The 22,500-nt window shown below is 44.8% G+C and overlaps 1 protein-coding gene across 1 annotated transcript in view; it reads left to right on the top strand.

The window, feature by feature from the left end:
- Positions 1–22,500, top strand: part of dlg3 (discs, large homolog 3) — a 172,751-nt gene that overhangs the window by 101,681 nt on the left and 48,570 nt on the right. The window contains exons 7-11 of the mRNA XM_079524357.1: positions 4,214–4,338; positions 7,591–7,760; positions 9,056–9,192; positions 13,777–13,921; positions 19,490–19,637. Of these exons, the coding sequence (XP_079380483.1) occupies positions 4,214–4,338; positions 7,591–7,760; positions 9,056–9,192; positions 13,777–13,921; positions 19,490–19,637 (725 nt within the window). The remainder of the gene's footprint in view (positions 1–4,213; positions 4,339–7,590; positions 7,761–9,055; positions 9,193–13,776; positions 13,922–19,489; positions 19,638–22,500) is intronic.

Raw genomic sequence — 22,500 nt, 5'->3', positions numbered from 1 at the left:
CTCCATTTGAATGCTTGCATCACTGACCAATGGATGTGTCCACTAGGTGGCAGTGAGCAGCTCTGGGAACTGTGAGCCCCCTCTTATTGAAACCATGGCAATTGCTTTGTCTGTAATGTTATGTGAGTGTTGCACAAGTTAGTCGTTTTCCAAAAGGAAAGGAAGGAACCCAAGAAGTGTAACCACTTTAACCCCTTACATTGGCTATTTGGAAATAGCCCTGATCTACCAGCTCACACAACGAGTTGCGGTGCCAGCTGGTAAAGGAAAAAAAGGGGGGGAAAAATCACACTTGTGTGAAGTGAAGGTGCGCCTCACTTCTTTAGACAAACATCGTACTCTTTGTTTGTTCAAAGAGTTCTAATAAACAAACATTAGAAGGTCCATAGACTCGGCTGCCATATGACGTGATTTCCAAAAGCTAGACGTATACGTTGGAGGGGCTATAGCGACACTCAAAAATATAATACATAATTTGTCAAACATTTTAAGAACACAAATACATTAAATTAGGAGGGGGTCCTTGAAATGGAAAAACGTTTGAAAACGATACTGTTGTAGACAGAGTGAGTCCCTCTTATTGAAACCATGGCACTTGGCTTGCGTTAATGTCTGTGATGTCATGCGAGTGGTATTGTGTAAGACAAGTCATTGTGTGTTAAGAAGACACAGAAGGCTGTATAGCTATGACATCATGTCAGTAGGAAACAGCCTTGTATTGCTACAGTACCTCCTCATGTGAATGCTATACAATGAGCACCGGAGCATGGAATCATCATGCTAATGAAGCGTAGCTCTTTACATAATGCCGCCCGCCTGCTGCACATGTCATCAGCGCCGGGCAACATAAATGTAAAGTGCACCTCCTGTTCAATTGTTCAGGAGGTTTGTCACATGCAGTGGCAATGGCTGAGCCCATAGAGCAACGCCACTAATACACACACACACACACACACACACACACACACACACACACACACACACACACACACACACACACACACACACGCACTCACACAGCATATTCCCGCTTTCATCCTTTCCACTCATATCTTATCTAACTATAAATGCACCATGAGCCTGTGTGTGCGCGCGCGTGCGTGTACGTGTGTACGTCTAAAATCCACGTAACTTGAGAACCGTTCGCCCCACCGACTTCAAATTCGACACACATGTTCCACACCACCACACGGAGTGCAGTGCCCGGTGTCGAATCGTTGTCCAGAACCGCCACAAAAGGCCTCTGCCCGGCCTCTGGACTGGGGCCCTGCCCAGGCTCCATATATGGAGTTGGCCTGTTCTGACATCACAAATAATGTTCTGACATCTGCATAGACTCCATATTTGCGCATGCCTGACAGAGAACTCCATGTATGGGCGTAAAAGGAATATAATATATGGGTGGGGCATTAATTTCCAACTCGCATCGTTCCAAGTAGGCCAGTGCGCAACGGGCACCGCTCTGGCGTTCCCTGATGTCATCGCTATAGAGCGGCGCAGTCCCGCCCCCTTTCATGACGACGCCAGGCCCAGGAAATGAATCCCAATGCATTTGTCCCATAGACATTTCAAAAAGTATTTATTTAAAGACCTTTTAAGCGTCGTACGAAGCCAACTCGAGTCGTGACAAATCATGACAACAAACACAATATTTTGGACCAAACAAATAATTACAATGAAGAAAAAAAAGTATTGTTGTTTCTTTCTACTTTCTAATTCTTTGTTTGGCCCAAAACATTGTGTTTATTGTCATGATTTGTCACGACTCGAGTTGGCTTTGTCCTGCGGCGTAAACGTCTTTAAATAAATACTTTCTGAAAAGTCTATGAGGAAAATGAACGGGGATTTATTTTCCAGGTCTCTCGAGGGGGCGGGACCGCGACGCTCTATAGGGACACATGATGCATCAGCAAGCAGGAACTGGGGATGGCAATGAAGGACCGGGAAGTCTGGCGTGGCGTTGTGAGATCCATGATCTCGACCGCAGTCGAGAAATGATGATGAGTAATACAGTAATATATAGATCGTCTCTGTCGGGTGGAAAGACAACTCATATGTCAAAAAAAAATCACACCCGTGTGAACTGAGTGGTGCAACTCCCCCCCTTCCATCCCCCCCCCCCCCCCCCCCCCTCTCTCTCTCTCTCTCTCTTTCTCTCTCTCTCTGTCTCATTAGCAGGCAACAGTGCAATAATATCTCTCCGTCTCTGTTTCTGGCACGACAGCGCCCCTACTGGTACTCATGAGTCACACATGAGTCACACACAAACATAGTCACAAACATAGGTTAACGTCACAAACATAGGTGAACAACACGGACATTGCTGTTCCTTGGAGTGGTTGCACCACTCAAAAAAAAACGGTTACCTTTCAGGATTCAAATTCAAAAGTAACGGGAAGTAGCAGATGTGCGACCAACTCTCCATCATTTAGCTGGGGGACCACCAGGAACCCCCTCAAGGACCACTGGTGGTCCCCGGACCACTGGTTGAAAACCACTGATTTACGAGAAAACAGTTAAAATATGGAGACGTTTCTGCCCCCCCGACAGCGACGATATGAATTTGGGCCCTCATAACAGATGCCAAGCATCTCTCTCTCTCTCTCTCTCTCTCTCTCTCTCCCCAACTTCACTCTGAAAGGCATTTGTTTATGCAAGAGGCCTTGCACATGACATACGTTGCTAAGTAAAGATCACACATTTAAAAGGTCTGCTGGGTTGGATAGTCTCGCCGGACGGTCCCCCCCCCCCCCCCCCCCTTGAATGCAAGCGTGCTTTCCGTCTTTTTTTGGCTCCAGAGCAATACACTGGGAGGCTCTCAGCCCCCTCTGTCCTAATTTGTAGCGACTGTCGCTCATTAATTATAGAAAATGATAAAGTGAAGTCTTTTTCTCAGCCGTCTTGTTTGGTGCCTGTCGACTCTTCGGCCACGGCTGTCAAAGGCAGTTAGGCGGTCTGCGACAGAAATATAAGCAACTGGGTCTATGACAACAAGCTGAAAAGAAGCGACTAACACATGATAACTTTCTTTAAACTATATGCTATTGAAAATAGCCAATGTGTCTCTGCAATGTGTCTCTACAATGTGTCTCTACAAGACACACATCTGGTACCCCCCTGTTGGTACAAAATGCTTTCAGAAAAAAACAAGTCGCTTGACTCGCTTCTTATAAGCATACATGGCAACCCTGCATGGCAGCAGTCCTCCCAGCCAGGATCCATTTGTTGGATTCAAATGGCTATATATATATATATATATATATATTGCGAGCGTTGAGGACGGAGCCCTGGCCTGGCCTGGCCTGTACCATGGCTCCTCCGCTCAGCTTTGCTTAGGATCATAAATTCCATTTCCAATGCAGCTGTCTGTATACCGCTGTCTGGTGCCTTTTACTGGGCTGATGCAGTGTGCATGACGCTTGGAATGAAGTGCCCCCGTCTAATGGAATATATACACTGCGTGTGTGCGTGTGCGTGCGTGTGCGCATGCGTGTGCATAAATATATATGTATATAGTCTCTGTCGGATGCATGGAAACCAAAACTGTTAGGATTCAAATTCAAAAATAGCAAAAGCGGCTAAGCAGATCCATACAAGTTCAAAATGTGTGGATTCTCGCCAAGTTTCAAGCTTGTAGATCTGCTAGTTTTGAGCGCCACGTCACGGCATCGCAGTTTTGTGTGACGCTGCAGTAGGGCATTCATTTACGGAAAAAAAAACACACAAAAGGTTACGACATGGAGATAAGAGATTTCTGGGCAACAGCGTGGATATATATATATACACTACCATTTGTCACATGTCACTTGAGTACACGCACGTGTTTTCACAAAGCTGGACATCAAAAAAAGCCTATAGAGACGCCGTACGCCCATGCAGGCCCGACTGCAGCGCGATCACATGATGTCCCCCCCCCCCCCCCCCCCCGAGTTGCCAATACACTTAAGAGCCATATCCCTCTGACCTTGAGTCTGTGCTGACTGAGAGAGAGGCTGACTCCGTCACTCGCTTATTGGTCGCGAGCGTGCGTGTGCATGCATGCGTGTGTTATTTGTATACCTGTATGTGCACACAATAAAGCAAGAGAAAGGCAAGGTGTGCGCGTGCGTGCGTGTGTGATAACTCCACTCTGGTTTTCTCCTTAATGCTAAATCTAAGCTGCTGTGTGTGGCTGTGCTGTGTTGACTCTGCTGTGTGTTGGCTGTGCATGCAGGGTAACTCTGGCCTGGGCTTCAGCATCGCTGGGGGAATGGACAATCCACACATCCCTGACGACCCGGGGATCTTCATCACTAAGATCATACCCGGAGGCGCGGCTGCTATGGACGGAAGGCTGGGGTAAGGAAGGACAGCACACTTTACACCTAGACATTTATTTAGCAGCCACTCTCTTCCAGAGTGACTTACAGCAGGGGTTCTCAACCCGTGGGTCGCGACCCCTCGGGGGGTCGCCAAATTATTTTAGGGGGTCCCCAAATTATTTTCAAAAAAAAAAAAAAAAAAAAACGTTTTTTTTTAAATTCTATTTTCACGATTTTTCAAAAATAGCAGACCTACAAGCTCATAGCGCGCCACTCGGTGGCGCGCTATGAGCTTGTAGATCTGCTATTTTTAAATAGCTAAATTATAACAATGCTTAAAACACCAAAAGGGGTTCCCGCCCAAAATGGTTTAAGGTTATTGTAGCAGTCAATTTATATTGGGGGTCGGGAGGGGGCGGGGCGGGGGTCCCGAGACGTTGCCAAAGCATTTTCGGGGGTCCCCGGCCAAAAAATGTTGAGAACCCCTGACTTACAGCACACAGGTCCAAGTAATGATGTGTGTGCTGAGCCATAGTCACAGAACGACAGGGTAAAATGCTCATGTACTGTACTTGGAATGCAAAGAAAACAATTTAAGTATATAGAAAGCTCTAGTATATAGAAAGATAATCCAATAAACCGTTCTGTTGCACTACTACTACTGCTACTGTTACACCTCTACCCTCACCGTGTCCCTGCAGTCCCTGTCCCTGCCAATTATGTCTGTCACTGCCAATTCATTCCTCCCCACACACACGTTTCTGTGTTGTCACTGCTATTGTGTCCAACTGACTCACCTGCCAGTGAGGAGCCCCCGCCGGGAGGACGTAGAGCCTTCGTCCTATACTCCTCCCGTCCAACGCTCCCTGCTGACGGGTGCCGCTCCAAGGATTTGAACCCACAATTTCTGCATGGTGGGCAGGCACTTCACCCTGCATCACCACATCCTGTCCCTGCATCACCACATCCTGTCACTTCACCCTGCATCACCACGTCCTGTCACTTCACCCTGCATCACCACATCCTGTCACTTCACCCTGCATCACCACGTCCTGTCACTTCACCCTGCATCACCACGTCCTGTCACTTCACCCTGCATCACCACGTCCTGTCACTTCACCCCTTCACCACATCCTGTCCCTTCACCCTGCATCACCACATCCTGTCCCTTCACCCTGCATCATCACATCCTGTCCCTTCACCCTGCATCACCACATCCTGTCCCTTCACCCTGCATCACCACATCCTGTCCCTTCACCCTGCATCACCACATCCTGTCCCTTCACCCTGCATCACCACATCCTGTCCCTTCACCCTGCATCACCACATCCTGTCCCTTCACCCTGCATCACCACATCCTGTCCCTGCATCACCACATCCTGTCACTTCACCCTGCATCACCACGTCCTGTCACTTCACCCTGCATCACCACGTCCTGTCACTTCACCCTGCATCACCACGTCCTGTCACTTCACCCCTTCACCACATCCTGTCCCTTCACCCTGCATCACCACATCCTGTCCCTTCACCCTGCATCACTACATCCTGTCCCTTCACCCTGCATCACTACATCCTGTCCCTTCACCCTGCATCACCACATCCTGTCCCTTCACCCTGCATCACCACATCCTGTCCCTTCACCCTGCATCACCACATCCTGTCCCTTCACCCTGCATCACCACATCCTGTCCCTTCACCCCTGTCCCTTCACCTCTGTCCCTTCACCTCTGTCCCTTCACCTCTGTCCCTTCACCTCTGTCCCTTCACCTCTGTCCCTTCACCTCTGTCCCTTCACCTCTGTCCCTTCACCCCTGTCCCTTCACCTCTGTCCCTTCACCTCTGTCCCTTCACCCCTGTCCCTTCACCTCTGTCCCTTCACCCCTGTCCCTTCACCTCTGTCCCTTCACCCCTGTCCCTTCACCTCTGTCCCTTCACCCCTGTCCCTTCACCTCTGTCCCTTCACCCCTGTCCCTTCACCCCTGTCCCTTCACCTCTGTCCCTTCACCTCTGTCCCTTCACCTCTGTCCCTTCACCTCTGTCCCTTCACCTCTGTCCCTTCACCTCTGTCCCTTCACCTCTGTCCCTTCACCCCTGTCCCTTCACCCCTGTCCCTTCACCTCTGTCCCTTCACCCCTGTCCCTTCACCCTACATCCTGTCCCTTCTCTCCCTCTTTCTATCTGCACCTTCAGTTAAACTATTCTATCTTCTATTCTGCTCCTCTCTTCTCTTCTCTTCCTCAGTATGCTTGATTTATTAGTCATGCGGCGAAGTATAAATCGGGGCTGTGCTCACCACTCACTGTGTCCTACCAGGCTACAGCCCAACGGCCCCGGGCTCTCTCTCTGTGTGTGTGTGTGTGTGTGTGTGTGTGTGTGTGTGTGTGCGTGCGTGCGTGCGTGCGTGCGTGCGTGCGTGCGCGCGCGCGTGCGTGCGTGCGTGCGTGCGTGCGTGCGTGCGTGCGTGCGTGCGTGCGTGCGTGCGTGCGTGCGTGCGCGCGTGTTTCCTCAAAGTTACCGAGTCACTGGAAAACCAACGCCTCATACAAAATTATGATCTTGAGTGCTTTTCAATGTGCTTTCGAGCTTTCTGTATATGTTGGCCTTGGATGCGTGCGTGCGTGCGTGCGTGCGTGCGTGCAATTATAGAGATTGACATCACATTGACGGACAAGGCACCATATGATTGGTGCTCCATGTTGTGCTTTAAAAGCTAACCGTCCCTCCCCCTGTCTCCCTCTCTCTCTCTCTACAAAAGTGTTAAACTAAAACTACCGTTTTTTCACTGACGAATAATAAAATAAAAACAAAGCTATGAAAACTAAAACTAAGATAAATATATTTATACAATTTTCGTCAACAAATTAAAATTAAGACTAAAATGTTAGGGAGGGACTAGTGGAGAAGACATCAAAGACCAGTCACTTTATATTTGATTGCGCTCGGGTGTCTGAAAAAAGTCCACAACGAGTTGCATTGCGACGTGTTGTGAGCTTGTAGATCTGCTATTTTCAGCATGCGAGTGTATCCATTTCGACGCCATCAAGGCCCGACAAAATAAAAAAAAATCCGACCAAATCAACTAAAACTAGACTAAAAACTAAACCTAAATGGAATTTTATTCCAAAGACTATGACTATGACTAAATAGTCGATTTGCGGTATAAATGAACCTACTCTCTCTCTCTTTCTCTTTCTCTTTCTCTTTCTCTCTCTCTCTCTCTTTCTCTCTCCTCTCTCTCTCTCTCTCTCTCTCTCTCTCTCTCTCTCTCACTCTCTCTCCGCCTCCTCAGGGTGAACGACTGCGTGCTGCGTGTGAACGAGGTGGACGTGTCGGAGGTGGTCCACAGCCGGGCGGTGGAGGCCCTGAAGGAGGCGGGGCCAGTGGTGCGGCTGCTGGTCAGGCGAAGACAGGCTCCGCCCGAGACCATCCTAGAGGTCAACCTGCTCAAAGGACCCAAAGGTCAGAGAGAGCTATACCCGCCCTGCAATTCACCCGTTTATTTAGACCTGAGGACGATTCTACAAAATGTCTTCTAAATCCTGACGGTTTTCTGAAAAACCCCTATGTTTCTATGTCAGTCGTTCTCAAACATTTTCATGTCAAGGAGCCCCAAAAATATATGTAAATGGCCGCCGACCGAAATATGTTGTTCCAGGGACCCTCCCCCAGAAGCAAAGATTTGAGTTAAAAACCTTCGCTCTGAAAGGATATATATTCCAAATTTGCGCCACATTTTCAGGATTTAAAAAAAATAGCAGATCTATAAGCTCATAGCACGGCACCGAGTGCCGCACTATGAGCTTGTAGATCTGCTATTTTTCAATAGCTTAAGTATAACATAATGCTTAAAACACCAAAAGGGGTTCCCGCCCAGAATGGGTTAACACACTAAAGAATTAGTCACTCTAACGCCCAGCGCCCAGGACGAAGATTGATCAAAAAGACGGAGGTTATTGATATCAAAACCGATCGCATCGCTCCACGGCCTGGGAGCGCCTGTTGCACCTGGGACGTCATCGGAAATGTTCCCCCCGTTTAGCCGACGAGACCGAAAATCTTAAAACGTTAATAACTCATCTAAATCATGTCTAATTCTAAGCAAAGATCATGTGTTAGACGGCCCACCGCGGTCCCGTCGCTAGTCGCGGTAGATTTAATCACACCTCCCGTTGTTGTCGATCGCCTCTAGAGTGTTTTGGCTATACATCTAGCTGCTTCAGCCACATCCGGGATAACATCCGGTCCGTCGGTAAAAGTGCTCCGCTACTATAAATCGCCGGGCGCTCTGATTTAATGGATTAAATAACCTCCCGGGCATTCGGGGTGTTGGTGTGGTTCAAATGGGTGTGCAAAGAATTTCAGTGCATCAAGTGAACCAGGAAGTGCACTGTCTGCAGTGCCCACAGTTTGTTTATAACCATAGAGTATATAAAAGGATAGAGACTGATCTGGCGCGAAGCTCCGCCCCCCCGCTATTCATGTCAGTGGAAGTTGCTCAGTGGCGTTTTGAAGCACCCGGAAGACCCTTCTACTTCCGCCTTTTTTTCGATTTGGGCACCAAAATTTGGTGCCCAAAATGCGGAAGTGCAAACGCGCTCGACGTTAAAGCCCAGCTGCACGGGGTTTCCCAATCATACTTCCACGGGTCCGCCTGCAGTCCCTCCTCTTACCACTAGGGCCCAGTGCTTCAACGTTGGAAAGCCTCACTGGCCCCTTGTTTATAACCCTGCCTGCGTGCATCTTCTCTCTGCCAGGGCTGGGCTTCAGCATCGCCGGAGGGATTGGCAACCAGCACATCCCCGGAGACAACAGCATCTACATCACCAAGATCATAGAGGGAGGCGCCGCGCAGAAAGATGGGCGACTGCAGACCGGAGACCGCCTGCTAGCTGTACGAGCTTTATTATTGTTGTCTCTCTGCCGCAGACAAATATTCATCATCATGGATATGGATATAGATATAGCGTGTGTATATATATATTCAGTGGTGGAAAAAGTACTCAATTGTTTTACTTAGGTAAAAGTACCAATACTGCAATTTAGAACTACTTCGTTACAAGTTAAAAGTACGGAATTGAAAATGTACTTGAGTAAAAGTACAAAGGTATCTGCAAGTAAAAGTACTCTTATTGCAGAATGTCCCATTTCACAAGTTCAAAATGTGTACAAAATCTATTGAAAATAGCAGATCTACAAACTCGCGACGCATTGCAAAATTGTACTTAAGTGCAGCACTTAAGTAAAAGTACTTAGTTACTTTCCACCACTGTATATATATATAGAGATATGGTTGTTGTTGGGCAGAAACCTCCTATCTCCATATTCTAAGGTTTTGTGGTTGTCCGTAAATCAACGGCCTCTACTTGATCATATTACAGCGTCACACAAAGGCATCAAAAGTAGCAGATCTGGAAGCTGGAAGCGCGGCGCGAAGCGACAGGGTGTTGAGCTTGTAGATCTGCTACTTTTGATGCTTTTGAACTTGAATCCTGAAAAGTAACGGTTTTTGGACATATGATGTTTCCACACGACAGAGACGATTTACAGCATAATATACTGAATGAATACGCACGCACGCACGCACGCACGCACGCACGCACGCACGCACGCACGCACGCACGCACGCACGCACACTGTTATGTGTGTATGCATACGGTGGCGGTGGCTATGGGGTAGAGTGGCCGGATGGCAACCGCAAGGTTGCCAGTTCAACCTCGGGCTCCCCCAGAGTTAGTGTCGAAGTGTCCTTGAGCAAGACTCTGTATGAATGTGTGCGTGAATGGGTGAATGTAATGCACAATCTATGTATAAATGCACCATTTACCAGACTCGCATTTTCATATCAACCCAGGCATTCATCTTTGCCCAAGCTTATCCAACTTGTCCAACGACAAATGCTGTGTCATAATGTGTTCGCCACACACACTCATAGCCTAATTTATTTACTAAGACAATGAGAAAATAATAGCATTTCGTCGACACTTTAAATGAATGAATACAATAACATTACTGTCAACGGGGACGTGTCCTGGCAAGAGAAACAGTAGTCACACTGGGATTCCCCCGACAGTGTGGGGAGGGAATCGGTTCAAAATGCTGCAGGTGCTGCTGGCTGGCATTCTCAACCATTATTCAGTGAAGTGTGGAAGGTCGCTATATTCTGGACATTTTGGTTCTTTTGTGCACGTTTAAACTCCAGTGTCTCCTCAGCCATGAATTTGACCGCGTCCAAAGCACAACCGTGTTTGGTGGCAGAGTTTCTTCCAATTTTTAAATAGTGAGTGCTTGAAGCAGCGAGGTCACTTGCTGACATTTCAGCATGCAATGGGCGCTTTAGCTGGGCTCTTTGCCATATAACCCCCGAGGAAGATACAGCAGCAAACTTACACTATAGTATCAACCTCCCTGTCCTTTTATCACATCCCCTCAAATACTGTAAAAGGCTGCGATATCCAAAATAATGTTTATGAGTCCATTTATTGTCTCTTTGGCCCTGTAGAAAACATTGAAGAGAACACGCACACGCACACACAAACCCTGGTGCATTATTAAGCAACTAGTCGACTATTCAACTAGTCGACTAGTAAATCCACTAGTCAACCTTGTTGGTACTAGTTGACTAGTTGATAAGATTTATTTATTTTCCCCCGATTTTGTAGGCCTCAAGATCAGGTAGATTATAGTTATAGTCACCAATGTACACAGTTTTTAAATGTATATTATATATATATATAATATTTATTTCCCCCAAAAAAAAGAAATTTTACATAATAGGTAGTTAACCCATTTTGGGCGGGAACCTCTTTTGGTGTTTCAAGCATTCTGTTATACTTTAGCTATTGAAAAATCGTAAAAATGCGGCACAAATCTTTGAATATATATTCTTTCAGAAGACTACTTTTTTATTTCAACGTCAGGCATAAATTAAACAACTAGTCGACTAGTAAACTAGGCAACTAGTCAACTAGTAAAAATGACTAGAAGTGAATGCCCTAACACACACTCCTCTGTATCGTGTGGTCCTGTGTCCCGTCATTTCGACCACAGAGCAGAGGGAGGCAGGCAACACACGTCCTAACGTTAATTGCTGCGTTGTGTGATGATGGATACGCTGCCCCAATCTCCAGAGTGACTCCCCAGGCATCTTCTGTGCCACGTGTGGCACAGAAGATAAAAAAGAAGCCAACCGCCAGGAGAAAAAAAAGAAGACTGCCGTTAAATGAAATATTAGATGTGTTTAAGGCTTCCATAAATCAAAGAGAAGGTAATTAAGCCGTGCTGCCGTCGTCGAAAAGCTATGAATGGCTGCAGCCATAAGTTAACTGCAGCTCACGCCATCACGCCACTCTCATCGCTGCAGTGCAATGCTCTGTGATAACCACATGCTCATGGCATGCTGCACTTCAATGGTGCATTTGAATTCAAATATTTCCCAGAAAACACTGCGGGGGGGGGGGGGGGGGGGAGGCTCCATGCCGAATTCACACCAGCAGCAGCGGTGCATGCCGCGCTTCCACTTTCTGGGAACGGTTCCATGCATTTTTTATGAGAGGAGCGTCCCGCTTGCCTTCTGTTCTCAGAGCCAGCAAAAAAAAGCAGTGCTGCAAAGTTGAGAAAAGCTACATTTTCCACTGCTGCTCTGCGACGAGACAAAGCGGCAACCAACCAGAAGCGTACTGTGGTCTGAGCTAGGCGTGGAGGACCAGGGGCTCCATCTTGGTCTGAGCTATAGGCGTGGAGGACCAGGGGCTCCATCTTGGTCTGAGCTAGGCGTGGAGGACCAGGGACTCCATCTTGGTCTGAGCTAGGCGTGGAGGACCAGGGGCTCCATCTTGGTCTGAGCTAGGCGTGGAGGACCAGGGACTCCATCTTGGTCTGAGCTAGGCGTGGAGGACCAGGGGCTCCATCTTGGTCTGAGCTAGGCGTGGAGGACCAGGGGCTCCATCTTGGTCTGAGCTAGGCGTGGAGGACCAGGGACTCCATCTTGGTCTGAGCTAGGCGTGGAGGACCAGGGACTCCATCTTGGTCTGAGCTAGGCGTGGAGGACCAGGGGCTCCATCTTGCGCCACCCTAATCCCTTATCCCTAAACTAATTTGCCATTTTTTTACAATTTAACCCATTTAGGCCTGACCTCAAAATTTAAAAAAAAATATTTTAAATCCTTCAGTTTTCTGAAATAAATATTTTCACGATTTTTCAAAAATTTCAATAGCTAAATTATAACATAATGTATGTAACCACCACCAAAAGGGGTTCCCACTCAAAATGGGTTTAAAAAACCGGCTATTTGAACAATTTAAAAGGTTTTTTTAAATGGTAAAACGTGGCAAATTAGTTAGGATAAGGGATAAGGGGTGGCGCAAGATATAGCCCTAGAGGGCTCCATTTTTCGTCACCGCTAAACCCCTTCTCCCTAAACGTCTTTGCCTTTTTTTTACTATTTTGAAAAACATTTTTGAATAGTTCAACTAGTAAAAAGAGGTGACGAAAATGGAGCCCCTAGGTGTACAACACACACAATACAGTACAGTACATCAAAGTGAAGATTTTGTATAATCGACTAAATCGATTATACAGAAACCCTATTGTCGTATATGGTGTTGCAAAAAATAATACTGTGTTTTGATTATTGCTAATAGTTTTTCATAATCAATTAGTTCGACCCTGTTGCAATCCTAATATCGTCTCTGTTGGATGGAAATGGAAATGTGCAAAACTGTTACTTTTCAGGGTTTCAAATTCAAAAGTAGCAGATCAAGCTCAAATCGCCGTTTTTTTAAAGCGCATCCTTTCGATACTTTTGTGGGATGCTGTGTAGTGTGATGATCAAATAGCCTATAGTCCGGCAGTCCAGGTGGACGGGTGGGAAAAGTCTTTTTTATTGTCCTAAAATATTGTCTATATACATATATTCATGAATCCACTTGCTGACCGGCTGTCGGTATTGTGCCATTTTTTTTATATAGGGGTTTCTTGTGACCCTACCAACAGCCATAACCACTTGCCCAAAATGTGCTGACCTCATCACATTTGTGCTGACCTCATCACATTTGTCATGACGTCTATGGCCGTTTTTAGCCCAAGGAGTGTTTTTTGTGCAAAACTAATGCTTGGAATGGATTCAGAATCATGAAAATCCCCTAGTTTGACATCATGCTACTTAAAGCAAAAGGAAATTTTGACATTTTTGACAATTTTGCCTGCCATAGGATGTTGATGAAAAAACAAAATTGCCCAATAGTGACAGCCGGTCAGCAAGTGGATTCATGAATGTATGTATATAGACAATATTTTAGGCCAATAAAAAAGACCAAATTTCCCACTTTAAACAAAAGAAGCCTGTCGGCTTCCGGACTACTGGGACGTTATTAATTCGTAGGAGAAAAAAAAAGAAGAATGTAGATAAGGGTTTTCGTTCTTCTATCAACGACATTATCATTATGTTTCTCCTGCCATTTTGTTTGTGTGGTTCAGGTGAACAACATCATCCTGCAGGACGTGCGTCACGAGGAGGCGGTGGCCGCCCTGAAGAACACCTCAGACATGGTCTACCTCAAGGTGGCCAAGCCGGGCCCCGTGCACCTCAACGACATGTACGCCCCTCCGGACTACTCCAGCAGTACGTATCCTATCTATCTATCTATCTATCTATCTATCTATCTATCTATCTATCTATCTATCTATCTATCTATCTATCTATCTATCTATCTATCTATCTATCTATCTATCTCAGGGGTGGGCAACTTTGACGATTGAGAGGGCCACTATATTTCCACACTCACTCCCTAGGGCCATATATTACTGTCGTAGCAAAAATATATAATATATAATTTTTGCTATATTCGAATTGAAATCCTGAATTTTTACATTTTTATGTCATTTCAAATGCCTTTAATTATACTTGTGTTGAGCATTGAGCTACTAATTTAGACTGTAAGTAATTAAAGCGGGTCATGTTTGCATGTCGTGGAATTGTAAACAGCTGAAACCAATATTATCTCAGTATTCTGACATTAACCTGAGGGCCACATTAAGTGAAGGTGGGGGCCGCATGTGGCCCCCGGGCCGCCAGTTTCCCACCCCTGATCTATCTATCTATCTATCTATCTATCTATCTATCTATCTATCTATCTATCTATCTACAGTATCTATATACTGCTTCCCCCCATGCTCCTTCATGTCACTGTTGTTTTTCATGGCAGCAAATTTTAGTTTAGTCAATTAAAGTAAAGTAAATTAAACTTAATTTAGTTTTTTAGTCACATTTTAGTCACCTGGAATGTTTGTGTTAGTGTCTAGTTTTAGTCGACTAAATATCCTAAGATTTTAGTAGACTAAATCTACAGTTGATTTAGTCGACTAAAATGTTACACTTGGTGAAAATAGCAGATCTACAAGCTCACAACGTGTGAGCTTGTAGATCTGCTATTTTCAGCATGCAACCAAGTGTAAAATGACTTATACTGGATCTCGTGTCCACTAGTCCCTTCCTAACATTTTAGTCTAGTTTCCATGTAGTTTTCGTCAGTGAAAAAAGGTACGTCGTCGAACATTTTTCGTCTTAGTTTTAGTCGACGAAATCAACACTGCTATCTACTGCTTCCTCTGCTCTTTCATGTTGGTTCGGTAACGGGTTTTACTGAGGTCATGTTTAGGAATAAGGTTAGCTTTAGGCATGGTTTTACTGAGGTCATGTTTAGGAATAAGGTTAGCTTTAGGCATGGTTTTACTGAGGTCACCTTTAGAATAAGGTTAGCTTTAGGCATGGTTTTACTGAGGTCACCTTTAGAATAAGGTTAGCTTTAGGCATGGTTTTACTGAGGTCACCTTTAGGAATAAGGTTAGCTTTAGGCATGGTTTTACTGAGGTCACGTTTAGGAATAAGGTTAGCTTTAGGCATGGTTTTACTGAGGTCACCTTTAGGAATAAGGTTAGCTTTAGGCATGGTTTTACTGAGGTCACCTTTAGAATAAGGTTAGCTTTAGGCATGGTTTTACTGAGGTCACCTTTAGAATAAGGTTAGCTTTAGGCATGGTTTTACTGAGGTCACCTTTAGAATAAGGTTAGCTTTAGGCATGGTTTTACTGAGGTCACGTTTAGGAATAAGGTTAGCTTTAGGCATGGTTTTACTGAGGTCACCTTTAGGAATAAGGTTAGCTTTAGGCATGGTTTTACTGAGGTCACGTTTAGGAATAAGGTTAGCTTTAGGCATGGTTTTACTGAGGTCACCTTTAGGAATAAGGTTAGCTTTAGGCATGGTTTTACTGAGGTCACGTTTAGGAATAAGGTTAGCTTTAGGCATGGTTTTACTGAGGTCACCTTTAGGAATAAGGTTAGCTTTAGGCATGGTTTTACTGAGGTCACCTTTAGGAATACCTGGCACTGGTAAACGTTCTTGCATTCATTGGTTCTCGTCGTACAAACGCACACGTTTTTCTCACTTCTGCTACAGTGTGTTTGTATAACGCTGATAATCGATGAGCAGAAAAATCTCCATTGCAAGTTCCCCACCAAAAACCAATAGTCTGTGATATAAAACTTGCAATGCGTAGAAAGGAATTATAAATAGAGGTCTGTAGTGCGGTGTGGTACACTGGCCAATTGTTTTTTATCTTCATCACATCACAGATTTTTATACAGTGCTTTTATGAGTCGCTGGCTCCAATAAAACCAAACCACACGCACGCGCACACACACACACACACACACACACACACACACACACACACACACACACACACACACACACACACACACACACAAACGTACTTCTGCCCACTGCAACAACAAGCCTAGATCTCCACCTCCCACTGTGCGTGGATGCTTTCTCACATCCCACCCGCTCACCAGAACCCACGTTCCAAAGCTATCTTCTGCCTCGCAGAAATATCCACACACACACGCACACACACACACACACACACACACACACACACACACACACACACACACACACACACACACACACACACACACACACACACACACACACACAGGCACTTTGCTATCTGTGGGATAACTTGCTGTACATTCTGTACAGTCTACATCTTCTGGACCTTGTAATGTGTTGCCGTTGCAAGGTCCGAAGTGAGTCCTTTAATGCGGACTTAACCCATTTAGACCTGACGTCGAAATAAATAAATAAAAAGTCTTCTAAATCCTAGTTTTCTGAAATACCTATGTTTCTATATCAGTGGTTCTGACATTTGACATTTTCATGTCAAGGACCCCCAGAAATATATGTAATTGGCCGCCGACCCCGCATCTGAAAATATGTTGTTCCAGGGACCCCCAACCCCCCAGAAGAAAAGATTTCAGTCAAAAGCGTTCGCTCTGAAAGAATATATATTCAAAGACTTGCGCCACATTTTCACGATTTTTCAAAAATAGCAGACCTACAAGCTCGTAGCGCGGCACTCGGTGCCGCGCTACGAGCTTGTGGATCTGCTATTTTTCAATAGCTAAGGCATAACATAATGCTTTAAAAACCAACAGGGGGGGGGGGGGGGGGGGGGTTCCCGTCCAGAATAGGTTAAATATGACCCACATGATCTAGATTTGAAAGGCTTGTTTTGCCCATACCCCCAAACCGTGTGAAAATCTACAGAATGTGGCCTTTTAATTTAGACACACAGAAAGAAAGCAATATGACTGGCAGATTTGTTGTTATAGCTTTCGTCGACTAATGCCCGAGTTCACACTGCAAGATCTTTCGCACAGATTATCCAAAGCCTCCAGAATGGAGGTAAATGTTTTGCTCACCGTGTGTGTGTGTTTGGGTTCAAAGAACACAAGCCAATACAGCCACAGTACACAGGTGGACACGGTGCACTTGTTTGTGTAAAAAAAAAGTATAATCCTATTTGAATATGTGACCAGGTCTAGCAAAATGGTCCTCATCTCGCCTATAATGAAAAGGCAGAAAATCTAAAATAAACTAGATTTTTTTTTTTTGTGATTTTCGTTTTTTTCATATTAACACAGTTTGAATGTTGAAGAAGGTTTTCATTCCAACAGATTATTGATTTGGGCAAATTAAATGTATACATTTATAAGTCAAAGTAGGCTTGTTTTGTGAATGTTGTGAATGTTGTGAACATTCAAAGGGGTTTTTCTCAGCTTTGGGTAAAACGGCACAATCATTTTAAAATGGTCATATCTTCTTCAAATATTTTCCAATTTCATTGAATGATACATCATATGAAAGCTTACATGTACTTTAATAATCTGTAAAAAACTGAAAAATTACTCTGGTCGAGATGAGGGCCTATTTGCCAGACCCGGTCACATATATAGTTATCAAAGCGAACATTTTGAACCCTGGCACAACATATTTTGAGATGGGCGGTCGGCGGGGCCAAATACATAATACTGTTGGGGATCCTTGACATGAAAGAGGTTTGAGCACCACTGGTATAATTAGCAACATACGTTTTTCAGAAAACTGTTTAGAAGACATTTTTTGAATCAGCGCAGCACTCGGGTCATAATGGGTTAACCCATTTAGGCCTGCCGTTTAAAAAACAATGTCTTCTAAATTTTCTGAAAAAAAACCTGTTTCCAGTGGTGCTCAATATTTCATGTCAGGGACCCCAAAAACTATTATGTAATTGGCCGCCGACCCCCGTCTGAAAATATGTTGTTCCAGACCCAGTGACCTCCCAGAAGCAAAGATTTTGAGTTAAAAACGTTCGCTCTGAAAGGATATATATTCAAAGAGTTGAGCCACATTTTCACGATTTTTCAAAAAAATAGCAGATCTAAAAGCTCGTAGATGCTGCTATTTTATCATAATGCTTAAAACACCAAAAGGTGTTCCCGTACAGAATGAGTTAAGTGTTTATGTGATTATAACGCCACAGGGGAGAGCAGAGCAGAGCAGTGCCGAGGTTGTGTTTCCTTGGTTTCCAGCCCCGATTCGCTGCGTTCCGTCATTTGTTTTGTCACTTCGCTGTACTCAGCCTGTTTGACTCGCGTTTCATAACATCGCCTGTTACGTATAGCCACGCTGTTGCCACTCTGTCCATGATTGCGCCTAGAGTTCGAGACTCGAGAGTCACAGTAGGTTTTAACACTTTCGGGGCTTTAACCCATTTCGGCCTGATGTCGAAATAAAAAGATGTCTTTTCTGAAAATGTTTTCTGAAATACCTATGTTTCTGTATCAGTGGTGCTCAATATTTCATGTCAAGGACCCCAAAAATGATATGTAATTGGCCTCCGACCCCATCTGTAAATATGTTGTTCCAGGGACCTCCCCAGAAGCAAAGATTTGAGTTAAAAACGTTAAATATATATTCCAAATTTGCGCCACATTTTCACGATTTTTCAAAAATAGCAGACCTACAGTACAAGCTCGTAGCGCGCCACTCGGTGGCGCGCTATGAGCTTGTAGATCTGCTATTTTCCAATAGCTAAAGTACAACATAATGCTTAGTTAAAACACCAAAAGGGGTTCCCGTCCAGAATGGCTTTAAATTCATCCTACCATCCTACCTAGGCTGCCTAGATTGTCTTATTACCTTTGGAGCATAACGCCGAAGTATTTGCAGCTTTGATCGACGAAAGTCCGGACGGAAAATACTCCCACGGTGTAATTTTTTGAAAAATCGTGAAAATGTGACGCAAATCTTTGAATATATATTCTTTCAGAGCGAACGTTTTTTACTCAAATCGTTGCTTCTGGGGGTGATCCATGGAACAACATATTTTCAGATGGGGGGAGGGCCGTGGCCAAATACAGATGATTCTGGGGATCCTTGACATGAAATATTGAGTTCACTGATACAGAAACATAGGTATTTCAGAGAACTGTCATGATTTAGAAGACATTCGATTAACCCATGTTGGACGGGAACCCCTTTTGGTGTTTTAACTAAGCATTTTGTTATACTTTAGCTATTGAAAAATAGCAGATCTACAAGCTCATAGAGCTATGAGCTGCTATTTTTGAAAAATCGTGAAAATGCGGCACTTTGAATATATATTCTTTCAGAAGATTTTTTTTTATTTTGATGTCAGGCCTAAATGGGTTAAATTTCGATGTAATGTCTAAATGGGTTCATCTAAAAACAACTAGAACCGGGCCGATATATACCGATGTGTTCGCCCGACGACATCTCCCGTCACCACCTAGTTGTAATCATCCTTGTTTCTCCTCTCCTCTACTGGCCTGGCCCTCGCCCCAGCCTTCCCCACCATGGTGGACAACCACGTCAGCCACAACTACATGGGACAGATGGAGCCCAAGCCCGTGTACCCCGTGGCCCCCCAGGTGACCCCGTCCAGGTACTCCCCGGTCCCGCGCCACATGCTGGGGGAGGAAGACTTCACCAGGTCAGTCTAGAGCTATATATATACCTCCGTTGTCCATTCTTTTTTTTTAAACTATATATTTATTGCATTTTTCTTTTTTCATACAAACAAACAATACAACAGAACAATACATATTACATAATACAGCAGACAATACAATTACTTAAAAAAACACAAAAAACAAAAACATACAGTACACATAAATACAGTATAATAAGGGCACTTAGACTGGTAACAACAACATAGACCTTATGGCCACAAGACCAAACAACTGCAGAGAATACAGTTAGACATTTTCAGTCTCCACCATTAAATACCGCTGTCCATTCTTTCACCATTTCAACACACAGTCACGCACGCACGCACGCACGCACGCACACACGCACGCACGCACGCACGCACACACACACACGCACGCACGCACGCGGTATAGTGTTCATGTCGGTGTTGATTTTGACAGCAGCTTTGAATTTAGTTTTAGTCCGTCTTTTAAATAAAAATTGCATTTAGTTGTAGTCATATTTTAGTCATCTGAAGAGTTTTGGTCTGGGCTAAATATCATAAAGTTTAGTCGACAAAATGCACGGTTGATTTTGGCAGGCCTTGATGGCGTTGCAAATGGCAGATTTTACACTTGATTGCATGCTGAAAATAGCTGCAAGCTCACAACGCATCGCAGCTGTGAGCTTGTAGATGTGCTATTTCCAGAACACCCGAGCGCAAACCAAACATAAAGTTACTTGTCTTTTAGTCCTAATGGATCTTTTCTCTACTAGTCCCTCCGTAACATTTTTGCCAAGTTTTTATTTGTTGACAAAATTGTGTCTTAGTTTTAGTCACCATAGCTTAGTTTTTATTTAGTTTTCGTCAGTGAAAAAAAGGTAGTCGACGAACACTCCGTCGTAGTTTTAGTCGGAAGAAATCAACCCTGGTTTGTTTGGGGTTTGGCTCAAACACAACATGGATGGATTGACTGCAGATAGTCTGTAAATATAACAATAATAATAGTCCTTTAATAATGCCACAGAGTTGTGTTACTACTGTATATGTCACAGTATGATTGGAAAGCCAGTCAGTTTGAAAAAGGTGCACTCGTGTTTTCACCGACGGAGGTGCGCCATCTGCTGGTGACTTCATCCAACGACAGGCCACCACCAAGCTATCCGCCGCGCAGAGTGTTGCGAAGTCCCCTTCAGCCGACTCAGCGCTGTGCGAGCTATATGTCCCCATGGGACAGAATCATCAACCCCCTTAGTCTCAGCACCTTATATTGGTGATGTACAAACGTGTACATCACCAAGAGGGGTAGCGGCGCCATTTTTGTGGGCTTTAAACTCTAGCCCACATCACTCAGAATAGAGTGACGGTGGTCTGTTTTTGTAAACATTGAGCTCGTTCCTGGCGACAACACAGTGAGCCAACACCAGAATGGAAAGAAAAACCGTCGGGCTCGACATACCTTACAAGGATTACAGGGCAACCATTGTGAGATGTCAGTTTGCACGTCGTTTGTTGAACTCCCTCTGGTGTTTAAAAAAAGAATGTACACGGACCGTCGCTCACTTGTAAACAAACCAGACAACCCCACAAGTATGGCGGCCGCTACCACGTGACACATATGTTGACGCCCCCTCAAGGAGATGTTGGTACGCTCTATAGGGACAGAATCAGCAACCCCCTTAGTCTCGGTACCTCCGAGACGTAATTATTATTATTTATTTTTTACAGTATTCCAATCATACTGTAACATATATAATATTGTTTTCACAACCCAGATGAATCAATCATTCAATATTGTGACATAATAGTATGGTCTGGTTTTTATAGTTCTTAGTGTTGCAGTGGTTTCTGTACTGTCTTGTGTGTCTATACTATGGTGTCTGGACGGTGACACAAACAGCCAATAACGCACGGACGGTGACCGGAACGTAACAGGAAGCTAAGCAAACACTGTCCATCCTTTGAGTGCAAAGCGGATGTGGTAGAGTAGACAGAGCATTGTGTACAGGGCATCACCACACCATATACAGCACAGCACTACAACTTTATTAGACAGAGCATTGTGTACAGTGCATCACCACACCAATATACAGCACAGCACACTACAACTTTATTAGACAGAGCATTGTGTACAGTGCATCACCACACCAATATACAGCACAGCACACTACAACTTTATTAGACAGAGCATTGTGTACAGTGCATCACCACACCAATATACAGCACAGCACTACAACTTTATTAGACAGAGCATTGTGTACAGTTCATCACCACACTAATATACAGCACAGCACGCTACAACTTTATTAGACAGAGCATTGTGTACAGTGCATCACCACACCAATATACAGCACAGCACTACAACTTTATTAGACAGAGCATTGTGTACAGTGCATCACCACACTAATATACAGCACAGCACGCTACAACTTTATTAGACAGAGCATTGTGTACAGTGCATCACCACACCATATACAGCACAACACACTACAACTTTATTAGACAGAGCATTGTGTACAGTGCATCACCACACCAATATACAGCACAGCACTACAACTTTATTAGACAGAGCATTGTGTACAGGGCATCACCACACTAATATACAGCACAGCACTACAACTTTATTAGACAGAGCATTGTGTACAGTGCATCACCACACCAATATACAGCACAGCACTACAACTTTATTAGACAGAGCATTGTGTACAGGGCATCACCACACCATATACAGCACAACACACTACAACTTTATTAGACAGAGCATTGTGTACAGCAGTGGTTCCCAAAGTGGGGTCCGGGGACCCCCAGGGGTCCTTGAGGGAGTTCCAGGGGGTCCCCAGCTAAATGATAGTTGATCCTTATGGGTCTGTAACTCTGAGAGTGT

The sequence above is a fragment of the Electrona antarctica genome (genome assembly GCF_951216825.1).
Source record: "Electrona antarctica genome assembly, chromosome: 1".
In the NCBI taxonomy this organism is placed as follows: domain Eukaryota; kingdom Metazoa; phylum Chordata; class Actinopteri; order Myctophiformes; family Myctophidae; genus Electrona; species Electrona antarctica.
The sequence above is the reverse complement of the archived record's forward strand: the minus strand, read 5'-3'. Positions and strand labels throughout refer to the sequence as shown.